At 39.7% G+C, this 26,793-nt stretch overlaps 1 protein-coding gene across 1 annotated transcript; it reads right to left on the reverse strand.

The window, feature by feature from the left end:
* Positions 1 to 12,705: 12,705 nt before the first annotated feature.
* Positions 12,706 to 25,945, reverse strand: HIGD1C (HIG1 hypoxia inducible domain family member 1C). Its single transcript, XM_061416122.1, has 3 exons — positions 25,845 to 25,945; positions 20,640 to 20,774; positions 12,706 to 13,690 (listed from the first exon to the last, which is right to left on the reverse strand). Exons 1-3 carry the CDS (start codon positions 25,936 to 25,938, stop codon positions 13,626 to 13,628), a joined length of 294 nt encoding a protein of 97 aa, XP_061272106.1. The 5' UTR covers positions 25,939 to 25,945; the 3' UTR covers positions 12,706 to 13,625.
* Positions 25,946 to 26,793: the final 848 nt, after the last annotated feature.

Here is a 26,793-nt window from a genome sequence, read left to right on the forward strand (position 1 = left end):
GGTGCACTGGGATGACCCAGAGGGATGGTATGGGGAGGGAGGTGGGAAGGGGGTTCAGGATTGGGAACACGTGTACACCCATGGCAGATTCATGTTGATGTATGGCAAAACCAATACAATATTGTAAAGTAAAAAAATAAATAAATTAAAAAAAAAAAACCGAATTTGTGGTTGCTGGGGGAAGGGATAGTTAGGGAGTTTAGGACGGTCATGTACACACTGCTATAGTCAAAATGATACCCAACAAGGATCTATTGTATAGCACATGGAACTCTACTCAATGTTATGTGCCAGCCTGCAGGGGAGGGGGATTTGGGGGAGAATGGACACATGTATATGTATGGCTGAGTCCCTTCACTGTTCACCCCCGCCTCCACAACATTGTTAATCAGCTATGTTCCAATACAAAACAAAAAGTTTAAAGTTTGAAAAAAATAAAAAGTATACAGCAAAAAAATAAAGGGCTGAGAAATACTTTCCTTATACAAATCCTTTGAATTATTTTTATTATAAAAAATAAAATCTCAACTAGAGTAGTTTGATTCATATTATATTTAATTATGAGATAATCTTCATCTATCAGGTTCAGGATTTTTTTAACTTATTTTCACTTTAAATTTCTCAGTGGAAGTTAAGAGGGGTGAGAAAGCATTAAGATGATAAATGGACAGATGGTAAAACTCACTTGTGGTCATGGTGACTAATACTAATCTCTTCTGAAAATCACTCTGATGATTTCCCTCAGAGATTGAGAGCTTACTGAAATGTTCTTGGGAGTCCTGATTTTAATAACTCTCATGTTACAGAGCTCTCTTGATGGTATTTCTTCTTGAGCAATTAGAGTTGGGAAACCTTCCCCTTCCATCTCCAGGATGGTAGTGATAGAAAAAGATGGTAGCATTTATGAATTGATGTTCTCAAGAGACTTTGGAGTGAGGAGAAAAAACTTGAAAGAAGAGGAGCCATCTGTTTTATTCCTAAAAAACACCTTCTACCAGAATCATCATGTTTTTCTGAAGCATGCCCAAGACGACTTGCAAGGCAATCTCAGGAGCTCTAGATGTAAGCGTTGGAAAGCTCGCTCCCTCTCAGCGAGTCCTTTGGTGTCACTGGTTTCCAAGTTCTCTCTGCAGGGTTGCACTGGGCTACCTCTCTTCAGCCATTCCCTCAGAGGGAAAAACTTTGAGACCAGATGGTGGAGCTCTGGAGTCAGAGGAAATGGGTCCCTTCAGCATGGAGCTGCTGCTCTTCAGCCACTTCTGATGTTTTTACATGTGGAGCCTGACACCATGTGATTATGTCAAACCAAGTCACATTGTCCGGTGGAGATAAATAATCAGGTCTTTTATAGCCACTGACTTGGTGAGAACAGTAATGGGAATGCAATTGAAGGACTTTGCATTTCTGGTGTCTTCCTTCTGAAGTGCCTGTTGATTGATGTTCTCTGATCACCTGAGCCCCTAAAGGCATTGTTTCCAGTACTTTGTACACAGTCAAAAGCACAGACTGAATGGACTGTCTTTTACATGGCTTTAAGGGTAAACTTGTGTGTTCCACTGACAATACCTTTACCTCAGCCCCTCCAGTGACATAGCACAGAATCATGAGAGACAAATTCCCCAACCGTTCCTCCGTCTCCCCTACCTTCATCCCCTAAGCTGTTCACAAGGGCACTCTGGAGACATCGGGGACTGACCTCTTAAGCTCTCGTCTGGCCTCAGTAGGTGAGGGCCATGTTGATGAAATTCTTTGTAAAGGTGGTACACTAACATTTACCTTTGCCGGGAGTTTGAGTGGGTCCAGTCAGTCTCAGATTCACAAATATTCAGAAGCCCAGGTAAAAGCTGCTAGTTCTCTTTTAGAAGTTATATATGTGACTTGCAATGATGAAAATTTCTTTCCAGTTAAATGGCAGTTTATATCACTATGTGTATAGTATTTTACAGTGTTAACAACACTCCCATGCTGTATTCCATTGGAGCTCTCACATGAAAAGTGTGCTTTCTCTTCAGCCACTACTTCGGGTACAGTACACAGTGTTTAGAGCTGACATCTTCCAGTGCCAGCGTGTGCACTCTGTTTGTGTGAAATGTTTAAGGATATACAATTGTACTGTATGTAAGTTGGTCCTTGTTCTCCATAAAACTGTGCTGCTACAGTGTACTGGGAATTAACAGGGATGGGGAAGAGCTGTATTTTGGTTCCTGTGAGGTCCTGCTAGTGGTTTTAGGAGTGGTTACAATGAACTTTTACTGACATTTAACAATATGTAAACAGTTTGTGGGGATTCCCTGATGGCTCAGATGGTAAAGAATCTCCCTGCAATGAGAGAGACCCGGGTTCAATCTCTGGGTCAGGAAGATCCCCTGGAGAAGAAAATGGCAACCCACTCCAGTATTCCATGAACAGAGAAGCCCGGCGGGCTACAGTCCGTGGTGTCACAAAGAATTAGACACAACTGAGCTACTTTCACCTGGTGGCCCAGCGGTAAAGAATCCTCCTGCAACACGGGATACGCAGAGGACTCAGGTTTAAATCCTGGTCAAGACGATCTCCGGAGGAGGGCAAGGCAACCTACTTCAGTATTCTTGCTGGGAAAATCCCATGGACAAGGAGCCTGCCAGGCTACAGTCCAAAGGGTCACAAAGAGTCAGACACAGAGTGAGCACACACACACACCAACTTTGAAATACTGAAACATCAATTACCACTTGGATTGACATATTAGACTCATACTGTTAGTGATTTTCTCTTTAGAAGGTATAGAGGTATACAGTTGATCTCTGGACATGCAGGGGTTAGGCGTGTCGATCTTCCATGGAATAGAAAATCTGCATGTAATTTATAGTCAGCTCTTCATGTTTATACTTGGCCTTCCATGGCCAGTGTTCATCCACATCTGTGGTTCCTCATTCTCAGATTCACCCTGTCTGGGATCATGTATTTCTGTCATATTTACCATTGAAAAAAATCCCTGTATGAGGAGACTCATGGGGTCCAAATTCATGTTGTTCAAGGCTCAACATAGGTTTAGTTCCCAGAAGACTTGATGAATTGTTGACACCAAACACTAATCTCTATCACCAATTTAGTTTTGCCATTGCTAAAGATGACATCATTACCATATTTAAAGTTGAAAGATAATTGTCATTCTGCCTTTCTCCACTCTAAGCTGAACATTTTTCTGTCTGTAGTCTTGTTTTACCATTGATGTAGGGTTTTATATTCTGTATATGTGGCCAGTGAAAAGTATGTGTATTTGAAAAGAGAAGCCAAAATTGTTTAGCTTAGAAATGAAAACATTTTTGGAGACCAGATATAAATACAGGGACAAAGATCAGAAACAGTAAACTGCTAGGATTGTCACCAAACACAGGGCAGGAAAAGCTAAGTCAGCACTTAATTTGCTCCAGAGGTGTCACTAGAACTTCATTTTCCCTTTCTGTGTTGCAAGCTTCCCCTGTCTGTCTTAACAGGAACTGAATTCTATAAGTACCACCATAGAAGTTATGAGAATTTTGTTCTCCATGTTGTCCTTTCTCATTTAGCTCTTTTTTTCTTTTTTTTGGCTGTGCCATGTGGTTTATGTGATCTTAGCTCCCCACCCAGGGATTGAACCCAGACTAACGGCAGTGACAGTCTGGAATCGTAACCATTAAGCCATGGGGAACTCCTTATTTGGGTTTAATTTCAGAACTAAAATAGGATGCATAACCATTTGAAGATCCTGCTTTAGCTCTGCCCTCTGCAGCGCTTTCTGTTCCTTCCTTGGACAGAACCAGTGAGTCTAGACGTGTCACCTTCTTTTGACATCTTAGCTTTGGAATGTTAAAAATGACTAACACATTACTATGCTAGTTGGGGTCTAAGCACTCGTGTGTGTATGTATGCTCAGTCACTCAGTCATGTCTGACTCCTTGTGACTCCATGGACTGTAGCCCACCAGGCTCCTCTGTCCATGCAATTTTCCAGGCAAGAATACTAGTGTGTGTTGCCATTTCCTACTCCAGGGCATCTTCCTGACCCAGGGATCAAACCCGTGTCCTTGGGCCTCCTGCATTGGCAGGAGGATTCTTTACCACTGTGCCACTGGGGAAGCCTTTAACACTCATAAGATCTCTTGTAATTCTTACAACAAAAGACAAAAATAAGACAACTGAAGGGCCCAAAGTAGAATAACATTGCTAATAACTGTGTAGTTGTCATTTGAATCTGACTAGCTAAATTCCAGAGCCCATGTTACCATTACCAATCAGTATTTATTTCATAGTATATACTTTAAGACACCAACTTTGGTGTTTAACAGCACCAAGAACAGCACCATATCAAAGACACTTTGCTTAATACTCTGATTAGGGTTAGAATATGTTTTAGGTCAAAAACTGCCAATTGATAGGCTAATTTTGTTTGGCCTGTCCTACATTTTCCAAACTACCTGAATGCTTTTTCAGGTATATGTGGAAAGTGGCAGGGTCCTGTATGATCCTATCCCAGCAATAAGTAAGAACTGATAGCTTATTCATTTTCTGGTGGCTCAGACAGTAAAGAATCCTCCTGCAATGCAGGAGACCTGGGTTGCATCCCTGGGTTGGGAAGATCCCCTGGAGGAGGTCATGGTCACCCCAGGATTCTTGCCTGGAGAATCCACATGGACAGAAGAGCCTGGTGGGTTATAGTGTCTGGGGTTGCAGAGAGTCAGACACAGCTGAGCAACTAAGCACAGCACAGCACTGCCCTTGAAAGTTTTAGCCAATTCCTCTACCATTTAGCCCCAGAGATACAACAAACTTCTCCAATGAAGGAGTTCCCTCTACTAAGTCATCAAATGATACAACCTGGAGATCATGGAACTAAAGAACCAGCCCTTGTTTACTATGAACCCACCCCCCAACCTTAGCTCTCTTGAGAAAAGGCTGCAGTGAATTGTCAATGTATCTGACAATTGCTCTTGGTTGCTAAAATCAGATGGTCAACACTGAAATCAGATTGATTATATTCTTTGCAGCTGAAGATGAAGAAGCTCTATACAGTCAGCAAAAACAAGACCTGGAGCTGACTGTGGCTCAGATCATGAGCTCCTTATTTATTGCAAAATTCAGGCTTAAATGAAGAAAGTAGAAAAAACCACTGGGGCTTCCCTGGTGACTCAGATGGTAAAGAATTGCCTGCAATGCAGGAGACCTGGCTTCAATCTCTGGGTCAGGAAGATCCCCTGGAGAAGAGTATGGCTACCCACTCCAGTATTCTTCCCTAGAGAATTCCATGGACAGAGGAACTTGGCAGGCTACAGTTCATGGGGATGCATAGAATTAGACACGTTTGAGAGACTAACACTTTCACTTCCAGAGAAAAACACTAGGCCATTCATGTATGACCTAAATCAAATCCCTTATGATTAGACAGTGGAGGTGATAAATAGATTCACGGGACTAGATCTGGTAGACAGAGTGCCTGAAGAACTATGGACAGAGCTTTGTAACATTTTACAGGAGGCAGTGACCAAAACTATCCCCAAGAAAAAGAAATGCAAGAAGGCAAAGTGGTTGTCTTAGGAGGCCTTACAAATAGCTGAGGAAAGAAGAGAATTGAAAGCAAGGGAGAAAAGGAAAGGTACACCCAACTAAATGCAGAGTTCCAGAGATGAGTGATGAGAGACAAGAAGACTTTCTTCAGTGAACGATACAAAGAAATAGAGGAAAACCACAGAAAGGGTAAGACTAGAGATCTGTTCAAGAGTCTATCAATTATTGATATTTGATATAAATATCAATCTATTGATATGTCTTTGGAAATATCAAAGGAATTTCATCCAAATATGGGCTCAGTAAAGGACAGAAATGGTAAATATCTAATAGAAGCAGAAGATATTAAAAAGTGGCAAGAATACACAGAAGAATTATACAGAAAAGGTCTTAATGATCCAAATAAACACAGAGGTGTGCTCACTCACCTAGAGCTGGACATCCTGCAGTGTGAAGTAAAGTGGGCCTTAGGAAGCATCACTACCAACAAAGCTAGTGGAGGTGACAGAATTCCAGCTGAGCTATTTGACTTCACACTCCAGGATGTATGGCTCTAGGTGAGTGCCCACATCATTGTGGTTATCTGGGTCATTAAGAACTCTTTTGTATAGTTCTTCTGTGTATTCTTGCCACCTCTTCTTAATTTCTTCTGCTTCTGTTTGGTCCTTACCATTTCTATCCTTTATCGTGCCCATCCTTGTGTGAAATGTTCCCTTGATACCTTCAATTTTCTTGAAGAGATCTCTAGTCTTTCCTATTCTATTGTTTCCCTCTATTTCTTTGCACTGTTCACTTAAGAAGGCTTTCTTACCTCTCCTTGCTGTTCTGGAACTCTGCATTCAGTTGGGTATATCTTTCCTTTTCTCCTTTGCCTTTCGCTTCTCTTCTTTTCTCAGCTATTTGTAAGGCCTCCTAAGACAACCACTTTGCCTTCTTGTATTTCTTTTTCTTTGGGATGGTTTTGGTCACCACCTCCTGAACAGTGTTAAAACCTCTGTCCATAGTTCTTCAGGCACTCTGTCTACCAAATCTAGTCCCTTGAATCTATTCATCACCTCCACTGTCTAATCATAAGGGATTTGATTTAGGTCATACCTGAATGGTCCAGTGGTTTCCCCTACTATCTTCAATTTAAATCTGAATTTTGCAATAAGGAGCTCACGATCTGAGCCACAGTCAGCTCCAGGTCTTATTTTTGGTGACTGTATAGAGCTTCCCCGTCTTTGGCTACAAAGAATATAACCAATCTGATTTCAGTATTGACCATCTGGTGATGTTCATGCGTAGAGTTTTGTGTTGTTGAAAGAGAGTGTTCACTATGACCAGTGTGTTCTTACTGAAGTGGTTTGCATTCCCATTTCCAGTGGACCACATTTTGTCAGAATTTACACCACAACCCGTCTGCATTGGGTGCCCCTGCACGACATGGATCATAGTTTCATTGAGTTGCACAAGGCTGTGATCCATATGTTCATTTTGGTTAGCTTTGTGATTGTGATTTTTGTTCTGGAGTCTGTGGGATTGTAGTTCTTGCTTCTTCTTTCTGCCCTCTGATGGATGAGGATAAGAGGCGTGTGCAAGCTTCTTGATGGGAGGGACTGGCTGTGGGGTAAGCTTGGTATTGCTCTGGTGGTCAGGGCCATGCTCAGTAAATCTTTAATCCAGTTTTCTGCTGATGAGTGGGCCTGTGCTCCCTCCCTGTTAGTTGTTTGGCCTGAGGAGGCCTAGTCCTGGAGTCTATAGGCTCTGTTGTAGGGCTAAAGGTGAACTCTAAAAGGACTTATGCCAACAGGTGCCTCCCAGGACTGCTGCTGCCAGTGCCCCGTCCCTGTGGCAGGCTACTGCTGATCAGTGCCTCACAGGAGACTCTCAAACAGTCACAAGCAGGTCTAGCTTAGTCTCTTGTGGGGTCACTGCTCCTTTCCCTGGGTCCTGGTCCACAGAAGGTTTTGTTTGTAGCTTCCAAGAGTTTCTGCTTCCCCAAGTCCTGTGGAAGTTCTGTAATCAAATCCCGCTGCCCTTCAAAGTCAGATTCCCTGGGGATTCCCAGTTCCTTTGCTGGACCCCCAGGTTGGAAAGTCTGACATGGGGCCTAGAACCTTCACAGTAGTGAGAAATCTTCTTTGGGATTACTGCTCTCCAGTTTGTGGGTTGCCCACCTGGCCAGTATGGGATTTGACTTAGACATGATTGCACCCCTCCCACCATCTCACTGTGGCTACTCCTTGGTCCTTAGACATGGGGAATCTTTCTTCATGGGTTCCAACATCCTCCTGTCGAAGGTTGCTCAGCAGCTAGTTGTGTTTTGGGCGTTCTTGCAGGAGACGATGGGCACACGTCCTTCTACTCTGCCACCTTGATATCTCATTTTCCACTATACTATACTAGAAATGTTTTCTTTCTATGATTTTACAGTGTGCATTTGGTGTCCTGAGCACTCATATGATCTCATTTTAATTCTTACAACTAAAGAATTAGCCTCTATACAGATGAAGTAACTGAAAGGCCAAAAAGAGGCTGTTGGTACCTAGCGGCAACAACGTTCCTAAAACCCCAGGTAATACCAGTGGGCTAAAAGGAGACTCAGTGATTGTCCCATGGTGAATGCAGAGGAGAGAAAAAGAGTAAGATACAACTTCACAAATGCCAGTACAAACCATTGGGATTAGGTCTCTAGGAGTGAGTCTGGCAATATATTTTTTTGCTTTGTTTTCATATTTATTTTTTGTCCACACTGGGTCTTGGTTGCATCTCGCAGGATCTTTCATTGCCATGCGCAGGCTTCTCTCTGGTTGCTGCTTGTGGGCTCCAGAGCCAGAGCTTGCTTAGTTGCCTCCAGGCATATGGAGTCATAGTTCCCAGACCAGGGCTCAAACCTACGTCTCTGCCTGACAAGGTGGATTTTTAACCATTAGATCACAAGGAAGTTCCTGGTAATGTGTTTTAGAAGCAGCTAAAGTAATTCTTATTCAATCTGATAAACGTTTGGGACCGTTAGTCATCTCCTTTTCTCTTAGCACATGCCATTTTATTATTATTTTTAATGAAAGGCTTTTCTCTGCTCAGGTGTCAAAGGATATTAAGGCCCAAATAATAGGGCTCAGGTGTCAAAGGATATTAAGGCCCAGATAATAGGGCTCAGGATTTACACCATTTGCGACCCCAGAGATGGACCCCGCCAGGCTCCCCCGTCCCTGGGATTCTCCAGGCAAGAACACTGGAGTGGGTTGCCATTTCCTTCTCCAATGCATGAAGGTGAAAAGTGAAAGTGAAGTCGCTCAGTCGTTTCCAAGTCCTAGCGACCCCATGGACTGCAGCCTACCAGGCTCCTCCGTCTATGGGATTTTCCAGGCAAGAGTACTGGAGTGAGTTGCCATTGCCTTCTCCAGTATTAGCACATCATTTCCAAAGAAGACTTTTCTTTATTTGACAGTTATATTTCATCCTGGTTGTCAGTATCCTCCATGATTGTCATTTTCTCTATTGTTTTTCTTGAAATTTTTTCCCCAGAGATATGATGGTATTTTCCAAAGAGCTTAATACCTAGGAACAGGATCCAGAAATTATACTTTAACCAATGATCGGTTTTCCATTCTGCACTGTAACTCAGCCCATTCTAACATTGTGGGTATAAAAAGAATTCTAACACTGAGCTTTGTAAGGCCCAACAGAAGATAATGATAATTTTCTTCCTAATGTATGTATAGTCCCACCATGTCTTTTCTTCCCCCTTTTCCCATTAATACTCCAGACATGATTTCTAGGTCAAAGTCTATTTCTGTAGTGGCTAATGTTTCTAATGCTGACTCTCCTAGGGAATGTTAAGCATTTTAAGTTATTTATAGCAAGTGGTATGAGATTACAACTAGACTGGGGCTTGGAAGATTAGTCCACAGGTCACAAACTGCCTGCCTGCATGTGGGTTATAGCTTTTTATTTTGACCCAGAGGTCTGACAGAATGTGGTCCACTGGAGAAGGGAATGGCAAACCACTTAGTATTCTTGCCTTGAGAACCCTATGAACAGTATGAAAAGGCAAAATGATAGGATACTGAAAGAGGAACTCCCCAGGTCAGTAGGTGCCCAATATGCTACTGGAGATCAGTGGAGAAATAACTCCAGAAAGAATGAAGGGATGGAGCCAAAGCAAAAACAATACCCAGTTGTGGATGTGACTGGTGATAGAAGCAAGGTCTGATGCTGTAAAGAGCAATATTGCATAGGAACCTGGAATGTCAGGTCCATGAGTCAAGGCAAATTGGAAGTGGTCAAACAAGAGATGGCAAGAGTGAACGTTGACATTCTAGGAATCAGCGAACTAAAATGGACTGGAATGGGTGAATTTAACTCAGATGACCATTATATCTACTACTCTGGGCAGGAATCCCTTAGAAGAAATGGAGTAGCCATCATGGTCAACAAAACAGTTGAAATGCAGTACTTGGATGCTATCTCAAAAACGACAGAATGATCTCTGTTCATTTCCAAGGCAAACCATTCAGTATCACAGTAATCCAAGTCTATGCCCCAACCAGTAATGCTGAAGAAGCTGAAGTTGAACGGTTCTATGAAGACCTACAAGACCTTTTAGAACTAACACCCAAAAAAGATGTCCTTTTCATTTTAGGGGACTGGAATGCAAAAGTAGGAAGTCAAGAAACACCTGGAGTAACAGGCAAATTTGGCCTTGGAATATGGAATGAAGCAGGGCAAAGGCTAATCAAGTTTTGCCAAGAAAATGCACTGGTCATAGCAAACACCCTCTTCCAACAACACAAGAGAAGACTCTACACATGGACATCACCAGATGGTCAACACCGAAATCAAATTGATTATATTCTTTGCAGCCAAAGATGGAGAAGCTCTATACACTCAGCAAAAACAAGACCAGGAGCTGACTGTGGCTCAGATCATGAACTCCTTATTGCCAAATTCAGACTGAAATTGAAGAAAGTAGGGAAAACCACTAAACCATTCAGGTATGACCTAAATCAAACCCCTTATGATTATACAGTGGAAGTGAGAAATAGATTTAAGGGACTAGATCTGATAGAGTGCCTGATGAACTATGGACGGAGGTTCATGACATTGTACAGGAGACAGGGATCAAGACCATCCCCATGGAAAAGAAACGCAAAAAAGCAAAATGGCTGTCTGGGGAGGCCTTACAAATAGCTGTGAAAAGAAGAGAAGCAAAAAGCAAAGGAGAAAAGGAAAGATATAAGCATCTGAATGCAGAGTTCCAAAGAATAGCAAGAAGAGATAAGAAAGCCTTCCTCAGTGATCACTGCAAAGAAATAGAGGAAAACAACAGAATGGCAAAGACTAGAGATCTCTTCCAGAAAATTAGAGATACCAAGGGAACATTTCATGCGAAGATGGGCTCAATAAAGGACAGAAATGGTATGGACCTATTAGAAGCAGAAGATATTAAGAAGAGGTGGCAAGAATACACAGAAGAACTGTACAAAAAAGATCTTCACGACCCAGATAATCACAATGGTGTAATCACTCACCTAGAGCCAGAGATCCTGGAATGTGAAGTCAAGTGGGCCTTAGAAAGCATCACTATGAACAAAGCTAGTGGAGGTGATGGAATTCCAGTTGAGCTATTTCAAATCCTGAAAGATGATGCTGTGAAAGTGCTGCACTCAGTATGCCAGCAAATTTGGAAAACTCAGCAGTGGCCACAGGACTGGAAAAGGGCAGTTTTCATTCCAGTCCCAAAGAAAGGCAATGCCAAAGAATGCTCAAACTACCTCACAATTGCACTCATCTCACACGCTAGTAAAGTAATGCTCAAAATTCTCCAAGCCAGGCTTCAGCAATACGTGAACCATGAACTTGCAGATGTTCAAGCTGGTTTTAGAAAAGGCAGAGGAACCAGAGATCAAATTGCCAACATCCACTGGATCATGGAAAAAGCAAGAGAGTTCCAGAAAAACATCTATTTCTGCTTTATTGACTGTGCCAAAGCCTTTGACTGTGTGGATCACAATAAACTGTGGAAAATTCTGAAAGAGATGGGAATACCAGACCACCTGATCTGCCTCTTGAGAAATTTGTATGCAGGTCAGGAAGCAACAGTTAGAACTGGACATGGAACAACAGACTGGTTCCAAATAGGAAAAGGAGTACATCAAGGCTGTATATTGTCACCCTGCTTATTTAACTTATATGCAGAGTACATCATGAGAAATGCTGGGCTGGAAGAAGCACAAGCTGGAATCAATATTGCTGGGAGAAATATCAATAACCTCAGATATGCAGATGACACCACCCTTATGGCAGAAAGTGAAGAGGAACTAAAAAGCCTCTTGATGAAGGTGAAAGAGGAGAGTGGAAAAGTTGGCTTAAAACTCAACATTCAGAAAGCGAAGATCATGGCATCTGGTCCCATCACTTCATGGGAATTAGATGGGGAAATAGTGAAAACAGTGTCAGACTTTATTTTTTTGGGCTCCAAAATCACTGCAGATGGTGACTGCAGCCATGAAATTAAAAGACGCTTACTCCTTGGAAGGAAAGTTATGACCAACCTAGATAGCATATTCAAAAGCAGAAATATTACTTTGCCAACAAAGGTCTGTCTAGTCAAGGGTAGGGTTTTTCCAGTGGTCACTTATGGATGTGAGAGTTGGACTGTGAAGAAAGCTGAGCACCGAAGAATTGATGCTTTTGAACTGTGGTGTTGGAAAAGACTCTTGAGAGTCCCTGGACTGCAAGGAGATCCAACCAGTCCATTCTAAAGGAGATCAGCCCTAGGATTTCTTTGGAAGGAATGATGCTAAAGCTGAAACTCCAGTACTTTGGCCACATCATGTTTTCTAAAGTGTTGACTGAAACACGTCTGTTTGTTGGTGGCATCTGAAGAGCCTCATAGTAGGTGCAGATGGCAACTTTAAAAATAATTACCCTGAGCCAGTAGAGAAGAGTGCATATAATACATAGAACAGTGAGTTAGTGTCTAGACTGCAGATAGACGTTCAAACATTCCTGCATTTTTCCCTTCCCCAAACGCTAGACTTCACCTTCCAGTCAGAGTATTTCTCTACTACAGAAAATATCAAGGAAGAGGAAATCATCACCACAGATCATATTACATGCATTTTAGTGTATTTTTTGTTTTTTTACCTTGCATTCTTGTTTTTATCTCAGTGGGTACTTTCTTTTCCCCACTTTGGTTTTCTTTCCCATGCCTGGAGTCAGAATAAATCTGAGGCATAGCAGTTAGGACTTCAACAAGATGGAACTAGTTTTTACAACCCTCGGGCTTACAGAGGAGCTTGGGGCCTCAGGTATACTTCACATTTATTATCTTCTTTGTTTCTTGTGTTTTCTGCAGTGTCATGCCAGATTAGCAGTAGCCCAAAAGGACTAAATCTTTCCACTCCCACAATACTGCCATTTGAGGGAAAAGGGATTGTTGTAGCAATTTACCTTTGTATTCTTAGAAATACTTTCAAAAAGTATAAAGATGAATACACAAGTATTTAATGTTAGACATTTATGTTTGTGGTAAATAAGTCAAGTTTCTGTATGAGAGTGAGGTGTAGAGTGGTAAACCAATTTTTGTTTTTTTTAATTTCACTGGCACCCCCTTGCAGTGCACAGCCCTGCTGCCCCACAGGGGCCCTCAGGGCAGAACCAAATTTAAATAACAACGTGGCCATTCATTTGCCTCTGATGTAATTTTTGCCGATTCTAAAAAGGACTTTGTGAAAGCCTTAATTACCCTGCCCTGTCTGGAGAGAATTAAGCGATGAATACAGCATCACATTTAATATGAAGAAATTTTTTCTATAGCCATTATATAACTTCTAATTTTCAGATTGATTTGGCATAATATAGATTATTTTCTGCCACTAACTAAAAAATAAGAAATTTAAAAGTCAGAAAATCATGTCCTAGGTTCTAAAAGACATCAACAAATACATTTTTTAGTTGACTATTTATGATTGTTGATTTGGAAGTCAACATCTTAAACAATTGAAGGCTATGAGAATGCTGGCTGAAACTTCTGCAGTATAATTGGCCACATATTGAAAACTCATTCTTCGTAGGTACTTTTCAGAAGGCTTCTTATTTTTCTTGTGTGTAACTTCATTTTTTGTACCTATTGAAGAATCGAGGTCTAATGTAATCCTTGTACATAGAGTAGAGAACACCTAGAAACAAAATACGTATATCAATAGAGTATTCACGGGAAACAAACACTGCATTTCTTCACTTGTATTTTTTCTAAAACTAACCTACAATTAAAAACAAACACCCTCTATCTTATTAATTTTGGGTTTAGATCATACAAGTGGCTCCAGGAAAAAACAAAACAAAACTCAACTTCGATCCCTGAGTTGGGAAGATCCCCAGAGTAGGAAACAGCAACACACTTGAACCAACCCAGTATTCTCGCCTGGAAAATCCCATGGACAGAGAAGCCTGCTGGGCTATACAGTCCGTGGGGTCACAAAGAGTTGGACACATGCACGCTACCTCTTAAATGTAGGTGTTTCCTGGAGTTCTGATCCCAATGCTTTTCTCACCTCATTCACACCTGTTGTTTCACTTGTAAGCAAGTAGATCTCTCTTCTGAGAGTGAGACCCACATATAGACTATATTAAATGTGACATTTCTACATCCCATATGTAGATGGTCTCCAAAACTTGTATATAAGCAAATATGTTGAGCATGCCCCTCAAAATGTGCACTTATAAACAAAATAAATGTACTATAGTCAGTCAATATACTGATAAATCTTCTTTGTTTTGTTTTGTTTTTGGCTTTGGCTGCGCAGTGTGGCATGTGTGCTTGGGTGCAAAATCATCTCGGTTGTGTCTGACTCTTTATGACCTTATGGACTGTAGCACACTGGGCTCCTCTGTCCATGGGATTCTCCAAGCAAGAATACTGGCATGGGTTGCCATGCCCTCCTCCAGGGGATCTTCCTGAACCAGGGATCAAACACGTATCTCCTGCATTGGCAGGCAGGTTCTTTACCACTAGCACCACCCGGGAAGCTCAGTAAGGCATGCAGGATCTTAATTCTTCCACCAGGGATAGAACCCATGCCCCCTGAATTGGGAGTGGGGAGTCTTAATCACTGGACTACCAGGGAAGTCCCCCCACAGGCATCTTTCTAAACTGTTATCCTGACTATGTTTAAACCCTCCCCTGTTTAAACCCTTCGCTGGTTTACTTCATCTTGTTACTCCTCAACTAGCAACCATGAAAATCTACAGGGGGATCTGTTTTATATCAATTTAGCTCAGCTGTCACTATGTTTTCCAGGATTCCCTTCTCTGCATGGTGGTGGTGGTAGTTTAGTTGCTAAGTCGTGTCCGACTCTCGCGATCCCATGGACTGTAGCCCGTCAGAATCCTCTGTCCAAGAATACTCTAGTAGTTTGCCATTTCCTTCTCCAGGGATCTTACCTGACCCAGGGATCAAACTCGTGTCTCTTGCACTGCAGGCAGATTCTTTACCAACTGAGCTACTAGGGAAGCCTCCTTTTCTGCATAGTTCTGAGTTAGCTTGGCCATGAGAGACATTTGACTTGAGATCTGAAGGTGAAAAGTGAAGCAGCACCTGCCAAATACTTTTTGCACTTGTTAGGCTTAGTATAGAGGACCAGGTGCTATTATAGTTTGTGTGTGTTGTTTATCTGCTGGCTGTCTCTGCTACTGTTGGGCAGCAGTCAAGCCCACAGGCCTTTCAGCTCCTTGTGAATCTCCTCTATTAGCTTTTCTGGCTCCTGGGCCAGATGTGGATAATAGAAGGTGCCAGCTTTTCTGAACAGGCATGCCATCTAGGTCAGAGTCGACAAGATTCTGACTCAAGTTTCCACCTGTCTTTGTGGGTTCCACTTCATCCTTGCAGAGTCTAGTTTCTTTTTCCTTCCCAACTGCTGCGTTATTCAGGTGCCAGGATTAGAAATATAACCAACAGCCTAACATGGACTGTTTGACCAGCTCCCCAAATTGCTTAAGGTCATATCTCTATAATAAATCCCTTTTTCTGTATCACTACTAGTAGTTTTCGAAGGAAATGGCAACCCACTCCAGTATTCTTGCCTGGGAAATCCCATGGACAGAGGAGCCTGGCTATAGTCCATGAGGTTATGAAAGAGCTGGACATGACTTAGTGACTAACAACAAAAATAGCTAGTAGGTTTGCTTATCGGATTGAACAGAATGATACAGAATTTGGTATTAGAAGCTCCCAGAGGAACATAACCCTAACATAACATAACATAACCCAGAGGATTGGTTCTGTGAATTAGTTCTGGGTTATTTGGAGTTGGTTCTCTAATCTGATTAGATTTAAAGGTATTAATGGCCTTTCTCCCCACTTTCAGTGGCTAAGAGTATGCTGGCAGTCCATGGCATACATTAGCAAAACATTTAAAAAATTATCACCTTGCAGATACCCTTAACCAGGTGCCTGTAGAAAGCAAGGCCTTAGGTGATCAAGTATATACTGCCGTAGAACATTTAGTGGGAATATGAAGTATAATATAGCTGGTTACTTCTAAGTGTACTGGAAAACTTGGGAAAACTATACAATGGGCTCATGGCTTTTTTTTTTTTAAAGATGCAATTTATTTTTTTATTTAGATACACAAGGTCTCACAAAGTTGCAGCATGTGGGATCAAACCCAAGTCCCTGCATTGGGAGCTTGGAGCCTTAGCCACTGGACCTCCAGGGAAGTCCCTGGGCTCATAGCTTTTAATTCCTAGCTCAGGTTTGCATGAGGGATCTGAAAGCTTTATGACTTTCCAAAAAGAAACTCAATTCCTATGGCCATGAGATTGCTACTTTTGAAAAATATCCACAGAGTCTCATCTTGTGAGTGATTAATCACAACACAAAATGAATTCCCAACCTCACAACACCTCTTATATTAAAGTTCAGGGCATTGCTTTGGAAGGAATGGGATTCTGAAAATTGAAATGGGGACATATGGTCAGATTTCAGTGAAAGTGGGTCCTTGAGCCCCGATATCTTACTGACACTCCTTTGCCAGGAGAAACAGTCCTCTACATCTGTCTGAGAAAGATTGAAACTTGGACCAAAAAGTAGTCTCCACTAAATGAAGCTGAAATACCAGAACTTCCTTAGTACGCTTCCATGGTAGAGCAGTGGTTCTTCTGACCTGTGGAGTAAGGGCTCTTATGGTAGGGAAAGCTAAGTGTAAACCATTCTATATGCATCTATTATCAAAGTAATACTGCATTCCCAGGGGGACTGTACAGCTTAGTGTCATCAGCAACACCTTTAAAGATGCCAGGTTGGCGATTTCTACCACATCTCTATTCATTTTGCCTCTTTTGCCAGAAGGCAGAGAGATCTTAGAGAATGATAATGGATTTATAAAAACTTAATCAGGTGATCAGTCTAATTGCAGCTATCATACAGGTGTGGTTTCAGTGCTATAGCAAACCAACATAATTTTTGCTACCTGATTTGCAGCTGTTAATCTGATGGATTGCTTTTTTCTGTACACCTTTTAGTATAAAAAGACTGTCAGAAGCAGTTTGCTTTCATCTGGCAGGGCCAGTGGTATACTTTCAGTGTTCAGTCTCAGGACTGTGTGAACTTTTCAGCCCTATGCCACAATCTAGTCTGTAGGACCTTGATCATCTCTATTCCACAGGATAGCATATCAGTCCATTACACTGATCTGATCTATCAAGGGGAAATTGCTGCTATATTATTAGGCTAGGGAAAAGGGTGTCTGGAATGTATACCTTCTGGGGCATTTCTTAGTACTCCCATGTCCTGTGATTAAAGAAGGTGGAAAATTACACCCAATACAGGAAGGATGATTAATGACCCACATCATTTAAGAATGAAGGTTTGGGTTAACAGCCCAGTCAAATAACTATGAATAGCCAAGGTGTTTTTGGAAGGCAAAGGATGGGAAAATGCCTAGTGGAAAAACATGGTTATAATATGAGCCATGCTTACCTGACCAGTTGCAAAAACAAAGACTGTGATGGTTAGGAATATTTATTCCTTGTTTTTATATGAATACACTTGTGTATATTCACCAGTTTTTGTTTTTGTTTTTGTTTTTACTGTTTGCCACTTTCATTTACCTACCATCTAATATAAAAAGTGTTAATAGTAGTTAAACTTATATCTCAGTATTTAAGTCACAGGATATCAAAAGGGAACATGACTCAGCTCAAAAATGAATCAACATCACCCAAAGGGAAACTTGGGGAGAGAGCATGTTTTCGGTTATACAAGGCATGTTTGATTTTGCCATTTGTTTTTATTTGAAGGTAAGTGTATTAAGAGATGTATATATGGATACCAGGTGGACAAGTAGTAGAAGGTGATGGATTTGTGTTGTGTCAACTTAGCTAAAATGTAACTAGGTTTTCCAAAATTCCTTTCCTTTTGTCAACTACAAATTGGAACTTGCCATCTACCTTGATAAGTATTAAATCGTGCGCTGCTGCTGCAGCTCTTGATTTTCAACACCCCCCGAAAGGAGTTTAGGGTAGAAAGCAGAAATGAGGCACTCTGTGCTCAGGGAAAAACTGGGAAGGCAGGTCTTCAGATAGTTAGATATTTTCAGGAGCTGACTTAATGAGCCCAATTCTTATATCTCCTATCTAGAAAAGCACTAAAATCCTTCATAGTGATGACTATTCTTTGTGACCACCAGAAAGCTTCACAAGACTAGCAGAAACCTTCTGGAAGATATGTGTTTGACTCCATGTATTCCCCCTTCACCAAAATCACATACAGAATGATGTTACCCCTACTCCACCCGACCCCTGCCTCTTTGGAGTAATTTCTCAGAGCTATCTGAGGTGCTGCCTCCCAGGCTGAAATCTTCATTTTGCCCCAAATAAACCTCAACTCGCAACTGTCACATTGTGCATTTTTTTAAGTTGACACTTTCATTCCCTGAAAAACTGCACAGGAGATATTTAGCATGAGCCTAGAAGGCCGAGGTAAAGCAACAGCCAAGGTCTCTTAACCCGACAAGGCACTGCTGCAGCCTGTTTTTGCTTATCCGCTGGACCACTTCGTTGGCATGGGGCAGCAATCAGGAGTGCACTACCATGGCTCCCGCTGACTTTCCTCTTTCACTTTCTCTGACTCCTTGGCCAGGTCTGTGTTTAGTTCCAGGATGAGGGGCATCAGCTTTTTCTATGTCACTCCCAGCATCTACTTTGAAGGCTTAGAAATGGTGAGAACTCCACAAGGATTCCAGAATATCCTGTGTGTTCTAGGTCATCCTTGTAGGTTCTCGATTTTCCTTGCTTTTCTCATTTTTCATCTACCATTTCTTAATAACTGCTTGCTCTGACCACTTCAGGTCCCAGTTCCTGATACATAAGCAAGAGCCTTGTGATTACATAAATCCAAATACCTATAACAATTCTCTTACTTTATGTTACTACTAGTAGTTCTACAGTCTCAACAAACACAGATTTATCTCCTACCATACCAAGCTATGTAGAGTTCCACTAACATGCCATGCTTTTGTGACTTTTTCCTCTGCCTAGAGCCCCAACTTCCTTCTCTGCTTAGTTATTTCCTCTATATTCTTGGCTCACCACATGGTTTGCATCCTTAGAGAGGCCTCCCCTGGATTCTCAGCTCTAGATGCCCCTCCTTTGTGCTTGTGCTTCCATGGCAACCTGTGTTATTTTGCTGTCATACATTTGACTTTATACTGTCTTTTCCTGCTCTTGGTCTCAGAGAAGGCAATGGCACCCCACTCCAGTACTCTTGCCTGGAAAATCCCATGGACGGAGGAGCCTGGTAGGCTGCAGTCCATGGGGTCGCTAAGAGTCAGACACGACTGAGGGACTTCACTTTCACTCTTCATTTTCATGTATTGGAGAAGGAAATGACAACCCACTCCAGTGTTCTTGCCTTGAGAATCCCAGGGATGGGGGAGCCTGGTGGGCTGCTGTCTATGGGGACGCACAGAGTCGCACACGACTGAAGCGACTTAGCAGCAGCAGCAGCTCTTGGTCTCTCTCCCTAAGGAGACTAAACTGTTGGAGGGTAGGGAGTTACTTTTTATATCCCTAGACCAGCACAGTGCCTTGCACATAGCACGTGCTCAGTGTTTGCTGAATGATGAAAATGAGAACACATTACTCTGTAGTAACGTTTCCTGTTGTATTTTGTTCAAGTATCACATATCACAACTCACAGTAAGAAGATAATTACCATATAACTCCCTCTAGGCAAGTCCCACACTCATCATCTCATAATCCTAGATCTACTCAGGCAGAATCTACTTTGCACAGTATGAAGGGGAGCTAAGAACATTGTGACTTGTTCTTATTAATGTAGACAAAAAAACCTAGATAATTTAGGTCCCAAAGTAAATTCTTTGTCTATCTGAACTATCTGATTTAGCTGTTGATATAGCCTGAATAAACCAGATAATTTTACACCATTCTTTGGATTTTACTGTGTAAATGTCACTTAATTTACAGACTAATAAAAAAAAATTGCCTATTGCTCAAGCTGAATAGCTGAGTTACATAGGGTATAAACTATTCACTGGTCCTTTTATCACAGAGGATAATACAAACTATAACTTAGTTATTTACCGGGTTTTTCCTTTTAAAAATTGAAGTATATTTCACATACAACATTATGGTATACAACATAATGATTCTGTATTTGTATGTATTGTGAAATGATCATCACAATAAGCCTAGTTAACATTTATCACCAGATATAGTTACAGAATTTTTCCTTTTGATGAGAACTTTCAAGATCTACTCTCTAGGCAACCTTCAAATATGCAATACAGCATTATTAACTATAGTCACCATGCTATACATTATATCCCCATGACTTATGCATTTTATAACTGGAATTTTGTACCTTTGCCTACTGAGGTTTTTTCAGTGCTTAAAATACCACGACATTAAGCCTATAACTGGGCAGCAACCTCAACCAAGTGAAGATCGCTGCCTTTCTTTCCAATCCTCCTCCATTAATCATCTTGATCCAATATTCATGAATGAATATAAATGAATGAATAAATAAAAATACTCTCTAATCTGAATGAATGAATAATGAAAATACTCTCAAAGATGGTTAAATCATATACAAATTAAGTAGGTTACCTAGAGTCACAGCTCCTACAACAAATCCTTGGGCAGCAACTCTCATGTGAATAAGATGAATGGACATTTTCTGATCTCTTCTGTATTTTAACTTGTAAAGACCATAGGACACCACAGTCACAAAGCCTGCTATCCCTGTAAATTAAAAAAGTAGAGATTATATAAATAGCAGGCTAAAATTTCCCAAGAACTTAGAGATTTGAATAAAGGGCTGCCCATGGGATCAGTATGTGGAAGATAAGCAAGCAAAACACCAAAAAAATACTTCATTAATGGATTCAGTATCTGCAGTTTTGACTCTTTCAGAAAAAATCAAATTATATAGTATAGAAACTTGTCTAGTAGTTTTCCTGAGGCATGGTTTCAAATTTGTAAGCAGTAAGACTTTTATTTGGGGCAAGCTGTTTAACCAGTGAGTGAACCAACCAAAATCTCAGCATTCATAGCTTTTGGATGTTTGGCTTTATTCCTCTCTACTTTTTATTAATATTAAATAAGGAGTAAATCTAGTGAAGTGAAAGAAACTTTAATATCTTAAGTGAAAATGACCTGTTGATTTTTAATAAGAGGTAAAAAGGTGTGAATATTTGCATGAGAAGCCTGTGAATCTGGGAAGAACTGTGATTCTAAAAAATTCCAGAAGCCCATACAAATATTTTTGTATTCCTTACACATGTCAAGAACTGAATATACAGCTGTGACAACCAAGATTGTATGCAGTTGACTCTAAAACAGAAACCTGAATAGCAATCAACTGAATAGGGAAAATTCTAGTAAGTGATTTGAAACAGTGTGAGAAGTTAATCCATGACAAATCAAAATAACCATATAACAAATAAGGGGATGACTATCTGAATTAGCTTGAATTTACATCTCACACCAGACCCTCCAAAAAACTCTGGATGGGTTAGAGTTAAGTATGAAAACAAAACAAATTTATTAAGAAAATATAGAAGAAAATAGAACAGAATATTTATGACATCTAAAAAAGGGGTAAGGTAGACTTAAAGTGAGGACAAAAATGCTGTATTTTGATGACAGAATAAAGGAAACTTCTGCATGGTAAAAGTGTGGCTCTATTTGGGGGCTCTCTCTTCTACTGATTTATGCACCTACTTTCATCAATACCACATTGTCTTGACTACTATATCTCTATAGTAACCCTTAACTTCAGGTAAGGATGATTCCTCCCGCTTTTTCTCAAAAAGGTTGCTTTATGTCAAATCTCAACATGAATCAGCCGTAGGTATACATGTATCCCCTCTTGAAGCTCCCTCCCATCTCCCTCCCCATCCCAGCCCTCTAGGTTAATACAGAGCCCCTGTTTGAATTTCCTGAGCCATACAGCAAAGCAATTATCCTTCAATAAAAAATAAATAAATTTAAAAAGAGGTTGTTTTAGTCATTCTAGAACTTTTGCCTTTATATGAATTTTAGAATAAGTTTGTTTACATCTACAAAAAAACCCCATTGCTGGTATTTTGATAGGAATTACACTAAACCCATAGATGAGTTTGGGGAAAACTGACATCTTTATTGAGTCATACAATCCACGAACACAACAGTCTCTATATTCATTTAGGTCTTCTTTGATTTCTTTCATTAGCATTTTGTATTTTTCACCATACAGATTTTATACATGTTTTCTGAAGCTTGAAAGTGAAAGTGTTAGTTGCTCAGTCGTGTCTGACTCTTTGCAACACCATGGACTGTAGCCTGCCAGGCTCCCCTGTCCCCTGTCAATGGAATTTTCCAGGCAAGAGTACTGAAGTGGGTAGCTATTCTCTTCTCTAGGGAATCTTCCTGACTCAGGGATTGAACCCACGTCTCCTGCACTACAAGCAGATTCTTTACTGTCTGAGCCACCAGGAAAACCCTAATCATTTCATTTTCTTTAGAGTGACTGTAAATGGTCTCATGGCTTTAATTTTGGCTTCCATGTGTTTGATGTTAGTATATGGAAATGCAATTGGTGCTTAACTAGAATAGCAAGTTTTGACTAACTATGTTGGCGTGTGTTTGTCTCTATGGGTGGGTGAGGATGTATTTATTCTAAGAATCAGAGTAAATAATCACATTTATATGAAAATTTTGTATGCTAATTAGCAATAAGTGAAATTGAAATAAAAATGACAAACAAAAACAGCAAAAAACAAATTACAGTAAAACAGTGATGGCAGGTACACTGAGAAACAGGTACAATGCTGAAAGCTCTGTAAAGATTTAGCCAAATCATTCTGGAAAGAAATCTGAAAAGATATAATAATTGATATTAAACTAACATATGAGAAGTTTAAGAGGGAAGGGACATATGTGTACCTATGACTGATTCATGTTGATATATGACAGAAACCATCACAATATTGTAAAGTAATTACCCTCCAATTAAAAATAAAATTAAAAAAAAACTGAACATGCTTCATGCCCTGAAAATTCTACTTTGGGGAAAATACTCCAAGGAAGTAAGCAAAAGAAAAGTCAAGAAGTTGACACAGATGTTTATGGCTACACTATGAATGAGGAAAAACAAAACAACCCAAATGGCCCAAACAGAGGAAAAACTATCAGAGCTGTAAAAAAAATTGTAAATATAATTATACTTACATTATAGTATAATATACTACTATGAAATATTAAGTAAAAGAAGCAAAAATAAATAATCTATTGACACAGAGTTTAAATAACATGTAATGTTTTGAAGTGTCATTATTTAGACCTTAGCAGTGAGCATAAGATTTTAAACAATATAAATCAATTATAACGACAGAAGTCAAGATAAGAAATTAAAACGTTCTATAAATTATCTGCATAGAATACTCCATCCTGCGGAAGAAAATACTTAGTAGATATTCTTAATAAAACGAGTAAAACAAACTAATAATATATAACACAAATTTTATCATTTAGTTTTCTAGCAAAAACTTGGCTCTCTTCCCTTATCAAGACTCTGTTCTTACTGAAATTTGTTTTGCTTCTTTTAGAGATTAAAGTCAGACCCTTTACTGTTTTCCATACAGAATCTCTGTAGTTTGTATATAATTGAGTTTAGCTGGAAACACTTTCATCTTTCTACTTTAATCACCCTAAATGTCTCTGGAAAAACAATTTAATTTACAACAGACACAGTGATTAATCTGTTCATTATAGTGATCTGTTCAAGTGACACTGAGTTCTTGAATTTTTTTTCTAGTTAAAAATGCTAAAGATGATAAAATAATCACTATAAAATTATTTGCCTCCCTTTCTTGTGCTATTACAAGCCTTAATCAAATTAAGTGAAACTTTTAAACACAGAATACTACTTTAAAGTAAAATTTTGATTATTTTTGATACATGAATAATGACACATAAAGTTGCTAGATTTGTAGTGACATTTAATGGAAACATATGACTTATACCTATCTAGAAGCTTTTGTGGAATTAATCACAAACTTATGTTTGTCTGATTTATATATATATATACATTTAAATTTTATTGAAGTATAATTGATTTACAACCTTGTGTTAATTTCTGCTGTACAACAAAGTGATTCTGTTTTACATATATATATTCTTATTCATATTCTTTTCCATTTATAGTTAATCACACTATATTGAGTATAGTTACCTGTATATATGTATGATTTAAATACTTTTTTTAAAAATAGTTTCCAGACTAAACACTAGGAGAGAGGGATGGCTGAAGTATACACTAATAATGCTTAGGGCAGCTAAAGTATCCAAAAGAGAAGGAAAAGAAAGTTTAGCTTTTGAAACAAAATACTGGTGCTTAGATTTTTTTTTTAATTCCACATATATATAGTATTTGATAAAAATGTAAACACATTAAATGTGTTGGGAAAGGATAAAGAGGCCAAGACTCCAGATACAATTATAATAATATTGATACTTCTTGCATCAAGCATTTATTTAACCATCAATCTTAGCATCTGGAACACATCAGGAAGCCAACAACAAGCCTCAGAGAATGAACACCAAAGTTCATGCTCTCAATTATATAGGTAGGCCCAGACTTTCATTCAGAGCTTCTTAACTCTGAATTGACTCACAGTTCTTTGAGCTTGGGTATCTAGCTTCTGGCAACACAAAATATTAGAAGCAAAAGTTTCTGATGGTACCCAACAGTAATGGAAGAAAGAGAAAAATCTATAAACATTGGACACAAGAACTTAAAGAGATATGTAGATCTTCCTTAACTCGTGATGGGATTACATCTTGATAAACCCATAAGTTGAAAATACTGTAAGTCAAAAATTCATTTAATACAACCTCACCTATTGAAGCCGAGCCTACTTTAAACGTGCTCAGAGTACCTACATTAGCCTGTAGTTAGGCAAAATCATTGAATGCAAAGCCTATTTTATAATACAGTGTTGAATATCTCATGTAACTGATTGAATATCATACTGAAAGTGAAAAACAGGATGTTGGGTACAGAGTGGTTGTAAAGGTATTGGGTGTTTACCTTCATGATGGTGAGGCTGACTGGGAGCTGCTGCTAGCCAGCACCATCATAAGAGTATTGTATCACACATCGTTAGCCCAGGAAAAGACCAACATTCAAAGGATGATTTCTACTTGAATGCACATTGCTTTCTCATCATCTCAAAGTCAAAAAGTCATAACTCTGTATACAGAATCTCTGTATACATCTTAATAGTTCCTAACAGACTCAGTCTAATAAACTGATTTGGCTGCTACTGATTCTGAATCATTATAGGAAAGTTACAGTCTATTCACTCAATTCTATTTAGACTGGTTGGGAAGTTTTAAAAAAAAATTTTTATATAAAACTGTAATTTTATTTTTTATATTTATTTATTGGCTGTGCCAAGAGGCATGTGGGATCTTAGTTCCCCAATTAGGGATTGAACCCATCCCCCCTGCACTGGACATGCAGAATCTTAACCACTGGACCACCAGGGAAGTACTTGGCAATGAGTACTTTTAAATAGACTGTGAATGAAAATGAATTAAATGGAATAAAAATCTGATGCTTCATAATAATAATAGCTAACATTTACTGAGTATTTGTCATATACTAGGAACCGTGCTGAAAGTTTAACTCATACATGCATAGCAGGGCTTAGCTTCAATTATCTGAAAGTATTCAATTATATAAAATATTTCAATACTCAAAGATACTGGTCGAGGTATTATTGTGTTATTACAGTTTTACAGTATCCAGTCAAGGCTTGTACTTACCTACAGGGACAAATGGGGAGTCTCTAGATTTTCTGATCAGTCGGGATAACTGGCCTTCGTCTTCATCTGCTGACCACTGGTTATCTGAAGACATTTTTCTCTCTAATAACTAGGGGATAAATGTGGTTGCTATGAATGATCAGAAAGAATCCGTTTCCCTCTTCCAATATACTCTTATGTGTTCTTCATTTGCTTGACATGACTGTCTGCTCAGCTGAAATAAAGTTATCTTTCTTTCACCCTCTGCATTGTGGAATCCTTTCATTTTGTTTAGGGGTGGAGGAAAAAGAAATATACAGAGTGGTAAATAATAATCAGATTCCATGAATACAGAGTAAAACCATAGATCATAGGAGTGTTACTCAGTCCCCTTTCACTGTTCGGCATTTGTAATCATTGGGAATCTCAGAACTTCCACAAAGAGTAAGAGCAGAGTTTCTATTACAAAATACAGTTTCAAAGAATGATGGCAAAGCCAACATAGGCAAAAATTACTCCAGATTTACAGTTGCTGGGAGAATGACCACTCCAGTTCTGCAGAATGTGTAGGGTACTATAAAGTCATTGAGATTTTTACCAAGCACCTACCATGTACCAGGTGTACCTAGTCAATTGAAATAATCTTCCTTGTCTGCATAGGATGAATGAGGAAGCTAGCAAGAGCAACTATAATCACAATCAACATGAGCTGGAATTATCTGTTTGTTATCCGTGCAACCCTCTATTTTTAACCCTCAAATCTGAAATACGATGGCTTCATTCTTTGATATCAACCAGCTTTCATCAGAAAATGTAATCTGGTAAACGGCAGAAGCACAATACCTTTAGCGTACTCCACCACCTGCAGCCTGTCTTCTGGTGTTCGCTTAGCAGGAAGCCGTGGATCAGAACAGGCTTTGCAAAGACGGAACACGTTCAGGTGCAATTTCTAACTAATTGATAATGGGAA

This window comes from Bos javanicus, chromosome 5, assembly GCF_032452875.1.
Source record: "Bos javanicus breed banteng chromosome 5, ARS-OSU_banteng_1.0, whole genome shotgun sequence".
NCBI lineage: Eukaryota > Metazoa > Chordata > Mammalia > Artiodactyla > Bovidae > Bos > Bos javanicus.

Coding starts and splice junctions, on each gene's coding strand:
- HIGD1C (XM_061416122.1), bottom strand. CDS start 25,938: ATGTCTTCAGATAACCAGTGGTCAGCAGATGAAGACGAAGGCCAGTTA. Junction 20,775..25,844: donor CTCCCCATTTGTCCCTGTAG/GTAAGTACAAGC, acceptor TTTAATTTACAG/GGATAGCAGGCTTTGTGACT. Junction 13,691..20,639: donor TGTAGGAGCTGTGACTCTAG/GTAACCTACTTA, acceptor TTTTGTTTCTAG/GTGTTCTCTACTCTATGTAC.